The sequence below is a fragment of the Eurypyga helias genome, unplaced genomic scaffold, assembly GCF_000690775.1.
Source record: "Eurypyga helias isolate BGI_N326 unplaced genomic scaffold, ASM69077v1 scaffold10409, whole genome shotgun sequence".
NCBI classification, from domain to species: Eukaryota; Metazoa; Chordata; class Aves; order Eurypygiformes; family Eurypygidae; genus Eurypyga; species Eurypyga helias.
In genome coordinates, this window is record NW_010273930.1 from 1 (window position 1) to 11,895 (window position 11,895).

Here is an 11,895-nt window from a genome sequence, read left to right on the forward strand (position 1 = left end):
AACTTTTTTTCTTTTTTCTTTTTTCGTACTGGTTTCTCTTCTACTGTACAGTTTCTACACAGAGCCATGGCATTAAAATGAATTATTGCTAAGGCTGAGAAAGTTGTCTAGGAAGGAATTTTGTATGTGGTTAAGGCAATACAGTGTGTATAAATCAAAGACCACTTAGGTAGTCTGATTAGGTCTTTAATGCTTCTGGAATGACCTCAGACAGGTTACTGGGACCAGACACAGAGCTAAATATTTTCAAGGTTGTGGGTTTGCCTTAACTATATAAACATGAATTTCCTAAGGAAAACTTGCATCGTCCCTATGCATCATGAAGAGAAAATTCATATCCTGCGGCAGGGAGGGAGGAGGAGGGGAAAACGAGATAACAAAGAATGCTGTTAATCCCCCCTAAAATCACTGATGTCCACCCAAATTTACCCCAAACTTACGGATCTGGGCTGTCCCGAGAACCTCCGATTGTAATCATTAACATCTTGAAATACCTGGGTTGCACCCTGCTGATCTTCACCAAAAAGTGGTAAAAACAGGGTTACCTAGGCACAGCAGGGATATTTAAAGATTGTTAAAAACGAGCATTTTTCTGAACACCTAGATGGTTTGTTTCAGAAGTGGGACAGATTATTTGGACAATGAAGGTAATTTACCAAATTCATCTAGTTTTGTTTCTTAAACTGAAAATCAAATAAAGCAACCAACGAGGCCATTCTTATTTGAGCTCTAGAGTGGTGTTGCGTTTCAGCAAACAAGCAGCAAAACTCCTACTTTTTCATATGGATGTTTATACCAAGATCAAGGAGAATAATACAGACTAACAAGTTAACATAAGAAGATACTAACTTTCAGCTCTTTTGTAAGCACAGTGAATTCTGCTGTGTTCTTGGGATAACTTCCATGCAAACACAGAAAAATGTGGAAGGTCACATTCACATACATCTTCCGTAACCTTTCTGTGTTGGAGTTTCTGAAAATTCAAGACTTGTACCTGGTAGCAGTATTCTGGTGTAAAATGCAGGTTATCGCAAGAAAGAGAAAATGCATAGCACGTTCAATTAGCACAGTGTCACTTGGCCACTAAATAGATACCTTTTATCTGTGCAGCAGTGACATTTAGCAAATGACAGCGGGACCTGATCTACATTCAACTCCCAGCCCTGCCGTAAAAGTTCTGCACAACTCGTGTCGTTCACTGCGTACACACTTCCATTCCCCATTTATGAATCAGACCTCAGTTTTCTTACTTTGCAGGGTGAGGACGAAGGCATAACCAGGCAAGCGGTGCCACCCAGTTTACCTGTTACTCAGAGGAAGGTAGAAGAATATTAATGTAAGGAGAGATGCTAAAAAAAATCGCTTGTTTTCCTTTTTCATCTTCCTCACTCTTATTTTCTGTCTCTCTCATCACTGGCTACACTACACCTATTTACTCTTCATCTAGCCATACCTATTTTTCTTTCCTTCCTCTGTCTTCCTACAGCCACTTGTCTTGCTGATACACACAATCAAAGCAAGCCATGATGTAAGGGCAAAGGCGTGAAGCATGTTACATAATTCATCAGAAGTCACTACCTCTGTAGGTAGAGCAGTGTTAAAACAAAGATGTACTTTTGTTACATCATACAGTCTAAGACTCAGAGATCCTAAGAGTTAATGAGTTGCAGGGACATACTTCAAACTGACAGTGTAAGTAAGTTGCGTAGGAAGTAAGTTAATGCTTGCTCTACACAAAGCTCAGATTAATAATACATACAAGCTAAAAATAGGGACAAAATAGAAATTGACATGGATAGGTTTTTCTGCAGGGAGAGGAGGAAGGGAGAGGGTACTTCTCTCAGAAACCAGTAGTTCTGCCTACTGGCAGTCTTCCACAAGAGCCAGGCCTTTCAGGTACAAGTTGTGCTAAAGAAGTTATGTAAGACCCCGAACTTCTGTTTTCACATACTCCTTTACAGAAGAATAGCTGAGCTATCAGCACTGTTCACGTAAACCTGAGTTGCAGGAACAAATTGTATGTTTTGAGGTGTTCGGCAAAGATTAAAAACCCCTTGATGTCCACCATCCACGTCTCTCACATGCACGTTTTTTCAGCTCCGCAGACGACTACTGTCAATCTCACTACTGCAGTTTACATCTAAGTGCTTTTTTGGTATGCCACACCAGATAGGTAGCCAAACTGTCAAGTCCACTATTACTTAAGGTATTACCGTTTGTCTGCAGATGGGACAACGGATGGCACCGAGCCATGAGCCATACCTCCAGTAGACAATAATGCAGAAACCTGGGGAAGGAAAGTCACAGACGTTTAAACCTCTGAGCTGAAACAGCCTTTGCATGACATAATACGTTACACACCAAGGAAGACAACAGAAGTGTTCAAGCAGTTAGGTTGAATCTATCTTTTCTGCTGTAATTTTGTATACGGCTCTCACTGAAGATACCAAGAACCAATGTGTTCCAATTCAGTGCTATTAAGGAGAAAAATCCTGCATAGATCCAACTACCTCAATGACTTTAAGGTATTATTTCATGGAAAGACAGAAAAGCTCTCAATCGTTGACTGAATAAGTGAATAATTAAAGATTTTACCAGTTTAAAATTTACAAGTCTCAAAAATGTCAGGAGATGTAAAATTTATCCTGAACACCTGACAGTTTTTTTTAATTAGTGTGTCAGCAGGTGAAGGAATATATGAAAATCTTAGTACTTGAAGTGTTTTCCAAATTTGCAAATTTTTTTCTTTTAAACAACGAGGCCTGGTATGCACTGTATACTCCATAGAACTAGATGAATGCAGTGAAAGAATCTTACTGGGTACCTGAAAGAGAGAAAGCAAAATGCTACATGGGGCATTTATGAGTAAATTTGAATAGCTGGGCCTCAGAAAACACATTAAGTATTGTGAGCTTCATCTTAATTCTTCAGGACTACCAAGGAAAAAGCCACAAACAACCCACCTTGAGATAAAGATAATAGCAAGCAGGATTTTTTACTCTTTCTAAGCCATTTTTTTAAAATGGTACGTTTCCAAGTGTTTTTTGGCCTTTTTGGCTTTTCACTAACTGGAAATAAGTTACACTCTCTGTCGCTCACATTTTAAAATTAACCACAGTTTCAGTCTGGATAGCATAAAGAAACCCAGACATCACACTCTCAAAGTGACTGTTTATTCATAAGTTTATTTTCTCAACTATGGATATAAAAATTATGGCTCATGCAAACTGGAAGATAAACAGTTAAAATTAAAAAAAGCCTTGCACTGGAGTGACTGTGCCAGTGCTAAATGTTAGTACTTCTGTTCCGGTTTTACCTTTCCGTTTGTGTTCTGGTTTTATCTCTGGGGCTTGGGGTTTTTCTTGCTTACCACAGAAGAGATGTCCACAGTTTGTTTCTATAGGAAATGTAGCCTGTTGCAAACAGATTGGACAGGACATATCGGTGTAGAAGCGATGTCTATCACCAGCAGAAGCGTCCTGCAGTAACAGAAGAGAAATGCAAAGTGTTAGAGATACTATTTTTATGTAAGTCTACTGAGTTGTCATGGTTTAACTCCAGTTGGTAACCAAGCACCACACAGCCCCCATCAACTCCCCTTAGTTTATATACTGAGCATGGAGTCTCCTTCTCTGGAGATATTCAAAACCTGCCTGGATGTGTTCCTCTGCAATCTGCTCTAGATGAACCTGCCTTGCAGAGGAGTTGGACTAGATGATCTCCAGAGGTCCCTTCCAACCCTGACCATTCTGTGATTCTGTGATTATGTCACATGGTATGGAATGTCCCCTTGGCTGGTTTGGTTCAGCTGTCCTGGCTATAGTCCCTCCCAGCTTCTTGTGCCCCTCCTTGCTGGCAGACCATGCGAAGCTGAAAAGTCCTTGGCATAGTATAAGCACCACTTAGCAACAAGCAGAACGTCACTTTTATCTCATAATTCTCAGGACAAATCCATAACACAGCACTCTATCAGCTACTAGGAGAAAAATTAACCCTATCCCAGCTGAAATCAGGACATTTTTTAATAATTAAAAATAATAAACAGAATTATTAGTTATTAATAAATATTTTAAAAATCTTAGTATTTCAAAAATAAAAATAATCCAGTATTCATTTACTAGAAGTCAGTCAAATGCAAAATGATGCTAAATTAAACTGCCATGAAATAGTTCTTCTCCCCACTTTACCACGCTTGTCTTCCACATAAATATGCACTATAGTTAAAAATCTGTCATTATTTCAAGAAGTATTATGCTGAAAGAGTTTCGCCACTACTGTCCAATAGTATTGCTTTTCAATCCAGGACTGGGACTCAGCAATTTCCACTAACTTGGTCAAAACTCTCCCATCCTCTACATGCCAGAACTGGAAACAATCATGGAACTATAGAATGGTTTGGGCTGAAAGGACCTTTAATGATCATGCAGTTTAATTCCACTGACATAGGTAGGGACATGTCACTAGATCAAGTTATGCAAAGTCCCGTCAATCTGACCTCGAACACTCCAGGGATGGGGCATCTACAGTTCTCTGGAGAGCCTGTTCCAGTGCCTCACCACCCCCATCATAAAAACTTTCTTCCTTATGTCCCATCTAAACCTAACCACTTTCAGTTTAAAACCATTGTCCCTTGTCCAGTCACTAAAGACTTTGGTAAAATGTTTCTCTCTGGAAAACATTGTTGCCCGGCTCTTGTTGCTGTGCCATTGTTCTGCTACACATGATTTATCAGTCTAAACATCTAACCTCTGTCCTGTGGCAGCAAGCTGCACTGCAGATTTGCTTTCCTTTACCACTACGTTCCCAGGAACACTGCAGGAAGCACACAACATAACCTAACATACTCCACCTTGTGGCAAAAACTTGTTTGAAAACAACCAACCAATTATTTAATGATTAAAAAAAAAAAAAGCAAGCCTATGTTGTCACAAATTTTGATAAATTCAAAGGATGCCTCTGTATAGTAAGATCCATAACTTCTAAGACTAGCTTCTACCAGAACCTCAGAGAAGTCTACGCTACCCCAAACCAGTCAAATGACACCAGCACTTAGCACAGCACCTGCTCAGTTTGAAGCTGCTGACGAAGAGCTCGCACTAGCTCTTGATTTTCTGGGTGTATGTTCTGATGTTCATTTCTGCGAAAGGAAATACAAGCAATAACAATACAAGGAAATACAAGCAAGGTTCTTGAATAGAAAAATGAGAGAGAAAGATCTGAACTTGCAGATTCATAATCATGGGTTTGGTAAGTCATCTGGGACGAAGCAGGGAGTCTCTGATACACAACAATGTAGGGTTAGGGTGCCTTTAATTTGTTGGATAAACTAGATTTCAGTCACATTTGACATGTAACAATCTCATAGATGTAAAAGTTGATGGGACAAATCTGGCTGTATTTTGTCACAATTTATAATTCAAAGACATACAGCTGCAAGAGGGTGGACTTGTGGGCTTTAAATAGTTACTCTCCTTTTTCTGTGTTTTGCAAGAGGATAGCTGTCATCTATGTTCACCTTTTGTTTTGTTTAAGTAATATTAGAAATATGTACAAATTTGGAGTATAGTATGCAAAGTTTTTCTGGCTCACTGCTAGCCAGGAGGTTAATGGACTTTCTTTTGCCTTATGCTGTCAAACAGAAGCTGTGCCTTGCTGCCTGTCCATTATCTTAGTGTGGATCAGTTTGGGCACATTTGCCTGATGGTATTAATTTTTCTAGTAGTGTAGCAGTCTTTTTCAAGATAAAAACAACTTTGCTCTTTTGTACTTTGAGCACTGTTCTGCTGTTTGTATTCAACTCCTACTTTTAAAGGACAGTTCTGTTTTCCTCTTTTGGTGAAACTTCATGCATCCCAGTTCTATGGGTTGCATCATCATGTAGGCTTCTGTGAGTCACAGTGGTGAAGATGGAAGCTTACTCTTCTTATGCTTCTTGCACTTTCCTGGGTTACTAAAGTTCATTGGTGCTTACTGGAATGTGAATGTATGTATCCTATAAATGTGGGTGTATTGGGTAAAGTTTGGCAGTTTTCTACTTACTAATAGCTTGTATTTTGAGAAGAGAAAGCTTCGGTAGTGAATACTACTTTCAAATAAAACATGATTAAGCAGATAAAAGCTTGTAAAGAGCTGTCAGTTTATGGTGCTGTGTTAGCCCTTTCTATTACATACCATATTTTCATTTTATCTTCATCACAAATGCTGTGTAGTATTCCTTTTCTTCAGCTGGCTTATCTGGCTTTCAACTGAAACAGGAATACATTAATTTTTTTCCCTGGAGTTGGTAGATCATCTTGTCTTCTCATGGATATTTCTGAAATAGTTAAACCAAACACCATTCAGCCTTAGGACTCTGTTCATTGTATCTTAATAACGTGTCGTACTTGAACGCTTCCATTAGCAGCAATTTAGTGACAGTGTCGAGATATGACGGTATAAACCAGTTATTGCTGCACTGGCACAGTCGATTCACAGTCCTTTAGTAAGTAAACTTTAATCAAGGCATCTCTTCTACTTTCTGCACTGTGTTTCTGGAAGGGAAGTGTTTAGTCTTTGGGAAACTTAAACTGTGAATGAAATACTGTGATTGCGGTCTGTCAGCTTTGACCTGTTAAGATACTTCGGGCTGAACACAGTGTATATATAAAATGAGAAGAAAATTAATTAAAATAACATTCAACTTCTCCCTGAAACAATCCCCACCTTGGCCAGTAATGAAAGACCTTGAAATCTTATTGTTTGGCTAATTGAGTGCCTATCCTTATGGCTGGATTACAGAGTATTGAGACTTTAATAAAAATCAGTGAAAACATCTCAAAATTCAAATCCTGGAATAAAACTGTTGCTTGTTAGAGGGTCTGGATTTTGTTTCATGCAGTCTGCTGCTGTCATGGAAAGCATAAAAAAACAGTTTATGTAATGAATGGCTATCAGAAGATGGCAGTACTGCTAAGTGAGAGGAGAAAAATAGGTGAAGAATCCTTAAAGTTGTCCAGAAGCACAGGATTTTGTTCTAAGATAGGAATCCAGTTCTCATTATGGTAGATCTGGCTCAATACAAGAATTTGGCATCTGAGGAAGAACAACTTTCTGTATCGCATAATTAGCTCACGATCCTGAAAAAAATAATGGTCAGGTTTCCCCCAGGAAGCTGAGTGAATTTTTTTTTTTAGTGGGATCCGCATGGATCTGATAGGTGATATTGGGTGAATGTATGAGAACAGAAATACTCAACCCTCCTCAATCTTCTCTGCCGGTTTACTCTTTCAAGTCTTGTTGCGTGTTCCTGCTAATGGCTTGAGTACTGATTCACATCCAACCTGGTGAGGCTGGTTCCTACGTTGTTCTTACTCTTTTTACCCACTTCTCCCTATGTTATCTGTGCAATTTGTTTCTTTGATGACACAGTATTGTTCTAGGCTCTACATGACAGCCAGTTTTAAGTTTACATAGGCTGTTCCAAAAATATAGGGAAACAAAGGGTGAATAATTCTAAAGGTTCATTTGTAGTTTGGGGAGTACTTTGCTCTGATGAATAACTAGTTGCATACTGGGTGTTACCTTTTGTTGTGTTTGCGTATAAGGTAACCAGGCACAGCGTTTATTTGCTAAGAACGTCTAATAAAGATTTTGGGTATTATTACGAAAGAATCATAAAAGGTCTAGTATGCAACTGCATCAGCAATAAAACCCAAGCTATGTATGTAATCATTGTGCAAAGAGCAGGTATTTCATTAACTACTGATGTTGAGAAGGGAAATGTGCTGTTAAACCGTTTTTGTCTTGGAGGGGAAGGAGGTTGTGTGTGGTTTTTTGTTTTTGTTTGTTTGTTTTGGGGTGTGGTAGTGTGGCTGGTTTTTTCCCACCAGCTTCATGGGATTCTAGATTCTCAATTACAGCTTTTATCCTGTCTTCAGCTACTGTCTTTGAAAACTGTTTGTCCAGTTCTCTGACCTTTGTATCAAGAGTATTTTTCATTAAATACATTTCTACCTCCTATCCTTAGTAGCTGACAAATCCTCACTAGTCATATATGTAATCTGGAACTGTAGCTCAGATTTTCTAAGGTTCTGATTTCCTGCAGCAATTGTTTAGCCCCCAGTGATAGGCTCCTTTGGATTGAAACAGTCACTTGCTACTCCTTATTTATGGTTTATGTAAAAATTGACAGCTCATGTTCATGGCTGTGTGAATCAGGGTTCTGGATGAATACTTAGTAAATGAAATAAAGAAATAAATAGGTGCTTGTTCTCCACATCAGTGTTAAATGGTGTTGGTAGAGTGATTGTGTGCCATTCCAAAGGAATTATGAGAATCTGGATATTGTGCTCTTGATTCTTTGAGAGCCTTCTCCTCAAAAATGGACCTGAAAAATTTCCTACTGTTATATGAGTTGTCTTTTATTGTAAGATATGTATCTAAAGGATATCAGAAGGATACAGACCAGTTGGAGCGAATCCAGAGGAGGGCCACGAAGATGATCAGAGGGCTGGAAAACCTCTCCGATGATGAAAGGCTGCGAGAATTGGGCTTGTTCAGCCTGGGGAAGAGAAGGCTCTGGGGAGACCTTATTGCAGCCTTCCAGTACCTGAAGGGGCCTACAAGGAAGCTGTGGGGAGACTTTTTGCAAGGGCCTGTAGTGACAGGACAAGGGGTAACAGGTTTAAATAGAAAGAGGGTGGATTTACATTAGATATCTGGAAGTTCTGGTTTATATTGAAAGCAGGGAGGTTTAGATTAGATATCAGGAAGAAGTTCTTCACAGAGAGGGTGGTGAGGCACTGGACCAGGTTGCCAGAGATGTTGTGGATGCCCCATCCCTGGATGTCTTCAAGGCCAGGCTGGATGTGGCTTTGAGCAACCTGGTCTAGTGGAGGATATCCCTGCCCATGGCAGGGGGGGTTGGAACTAGATGATCTTTAAGGTCCCTTCCAACCCAAACCATTCTATGATTTTATGATTCTATGACATTTATTAGGAAATGGTTTGGACCAGCATTAGTATTTCAAATGCCACTAAAGCATGTTCATAACATACAGAAAAAAATGGTTGATATGTCTAACATCTATATAGCCTGAATTTGCAAGCTGTCTTGTAGGCTTTCTCTCTCCCTTGTACATATGAATAGTACTTCCCACCAAAAAGGCCAGGCTTCCTGTAGGAGGAGGATAATATGAAAGAGCATTAGGCAGATTCCCTCCAAACAACATGTCTTCAAAATTATTTTCACAGAACTCATACACATACTTGAAAAATGTTAATTTAAAGTAAGTGATCAAATAACTTAGGCCGGTTAAGATGACTGCTGAAGTGGAAAAGCTCTTACACACCAAAGGAGGATAGGAGAAAAGAGCTTTTGCCTTGTGTATTTGTGCATTTGCTCATACAGTAGAGTGAGGGTTTCAGGTAGTCTGTATGCATGAAAATGATGTTGATAAATAGAAGCCATAGAGAAATTGTATGTATTGGTGAGTGGATTTTTGTGAAGAGATTATTGTTGCTCTGTGTAATCTAGATTACACAGCATCCTCAGAGAATTAACCTTGGATTGGTCTCAGTAAGTGTGTTCAGTGTGCAGCCTTGGAGGGGAATGTGTTACAAGCTAAATCATCTTTAGTCATAAGTAATTGTGTCATCGAACAGCTCAGTCCTATGGTCCTTGCTATTCCTCTTCAGAACAGCAGCATTTTTGAGTCTTGGCTTCCACCTGAACACCAGAGGTGTGCCATTATATGGATTTTACGGTCTGTCACAGTGTTAATAAAACACCCTGAAATATTCAGAACACTAGCAGTGTGTAGACCTGTTAGGATGTAGCAGCATTTTGCTCTCCTCTTCCATCTGACAGTAGGAACTAGTTTGATCTTTGGGTTGTGGGGAACCTGTGAGAGTTCTTGTGTGATCAGTGTTACTTCCAAAAACTGACTTTCTTGCTTAGGCTTGTTGAGGGAGTGTACTTGAATATATACTCCTGAAGTACTTTGGGAGAAGAGAAGGCCCAGTGGCATTCCAAATTAGAAAATGCTGTGGAAAATTTGCCTTTTGGAGAATATACTGCTGTTGTTTGTAGCAAAGTTTACAAATTTGTGAAAACAAAGATGCTAAGCCCTGTCAGTAGTTCATTTCCTTGATCACTATTGAATGTGAAACTTCTTAATTCCTAACATGTACACTGTGTGGAATTTATGCTGTTCTATTTTTTATTTGGTAGCATTATTTTTTACTTCTGAAAATCCACTGACATTGAAGTAAAAGAAGATAACCCTTGCCTTTGTTCCACAGATCCAGACATTTAATGTTGAGGCACCATGCCAGACCGTGGAAGATTTAACGAGTGGGGTTGTGATGGCCCAGGTTCTTCAAAAAATGTAAGAAATCGTTTATTTTATTAAACACACACATTTTTATTATTTAATTTAAGTATATTTAGCATTTGAGTATATTTTAGTTCAAACTTGACTGATATTCCATAAGGATGAGGTTTTTCATATGCTTAGTACTTAAATCTGGAATATGACTAATATGTTTTTTTTCTCTATAGTTTCAGGTAACTCTCTTAATTGAAACAAAATTTTTAGGGAGGTATTTATTGAAGTGTGAGTTTACTGGAAAGTGAGTTTGATTAAAACTAAACTTAATTTTAATAAAATCAAACTTTTTATAAATGTTGGAACCAGTATAAGGTAAGGTGTTGGCCCTCATCATTTGAAAGTACAGTCAGTATGTCAGTAATGTTAGAATTAGTTCCATGCAATAAAACTTCTGTGATAGACTGATGAAGCTTTCAGTGTAGTTGTTTGCAAATATTCTACGTTTTTGAAAGTAAGTGAAGGAATAATAGGTGTTACACCAGATAATGTTTTTTGCTCTTCTGAACAAATCATCTCAGGTATGATACAATGCATAATTCAACATTCAGTGTAATCTAGAAAGTTTCTGGGACTATAGATGTGCATCTGAAATGTAACTATATGCAGAATTACCCATTTTCACGGAAACACAGCTATCATTCATTAGAAACTTAAGCAGCATTTGCCGAAGTCAGCAGTCCAAATTGAGCATGCCAGTTCCCACAGATCTATTGTTTTTCAAAAAGATATGCTTTATTCCTTGTAACAGGAAGAGGATACTGTTTTGAGCATAAATGCAGAATAAAATGTGTTCTATTTAATTGTTAAAAAAAAATGGACAGGTACAGAATAGATATGAGCAACTTTCTATTAAATTCTTCTGGTTTGCATTGAAGAATAGTAGAATAGTTGAGGTTGGAAGGCACCTTTGGAGTGTTTAATGTAACTCACCTGCTCAGAGCAGAGTCTGGTACAGCAAGTTGCTTCACAATTGTGTCCAATCAGATTTTGAGTATGTGGAAGGATGGAGACTCCGCAGCCCCCCTGGGCTCCATGTTGCAATATTCAGTTGCTCTCACAGTTTTAACAACAAGAAAAAAGCAGCAGGGGGCATTTATTTATTTGTTTGTTTATTTACTAATTAATGTTCAGGTGGAAGCATTGTCTTTCAGTTTGTGTCTACTGCCTCTTGTCTGCTCACTAGACACCACTGAGAAGATTATGTGAGGTTATAAAGAAGAAGGAGCCATCAGGTATTTATATGCAGGATTGATAAGATCCCACTGAGCCTTCTCTTCATGAATCTAAACAGAGTCTCACCTCATATGACAGATGCTTCAGTCTGTTGATCATCTTAATTGCCCTTTGCTGAGCTTGCTTATATGCTCAGCTCTCTCTCATACTGGGGAGCCCAGGACATGACACTTCAGATATGATCTCACCAGAGCTGAGTACTTCCCTTGGCCTGCTGGCAGTGCTCTTCCAAAAATATCCCAGGATGTGGTTGGCTACCTTTGCTACAAGACACATTGCTGAAAACTTGACG

At 38.8% G+C, this 11,895-nt stretch overlaps 1 protein-coding gene across 1 annotated transcript in view; it reads right to left on the reverse strand.

The window, feature by feature from the left end:
- Positions 1-440: 440 nt before the first annotated feature.
- LOC104515609 (E3 ubiquitin-protein ligase RNF170-like) overlaps positions 441-11,895 on the reverse strand; it is a gene marked incomplete at its 3' end in the record, with an annotated part of 11,735 nt that continues 280 nt past the window's right edge. Inside the window, exons 2-5 of the mRNA XM_010159651.1 lie at positions 5,062-5,137; positions 3,371-3,479; positions 2,214-2,287; positions 441-545 (exon numbers count right to left, since the gene is read on the reverse strand). Of these exons, the coding sequence (XP_010157953.1) occupies positions 441-545; positions 2,214-2,287; positions 3,371-3,479; positions 5,062-5,137 (364 nt within the window). The remainder of the gene's footprint in view (positions 546-2,213; positions 2,288-3,370; positions 3,480-5,061; positions 5,138-11,895) is intronic.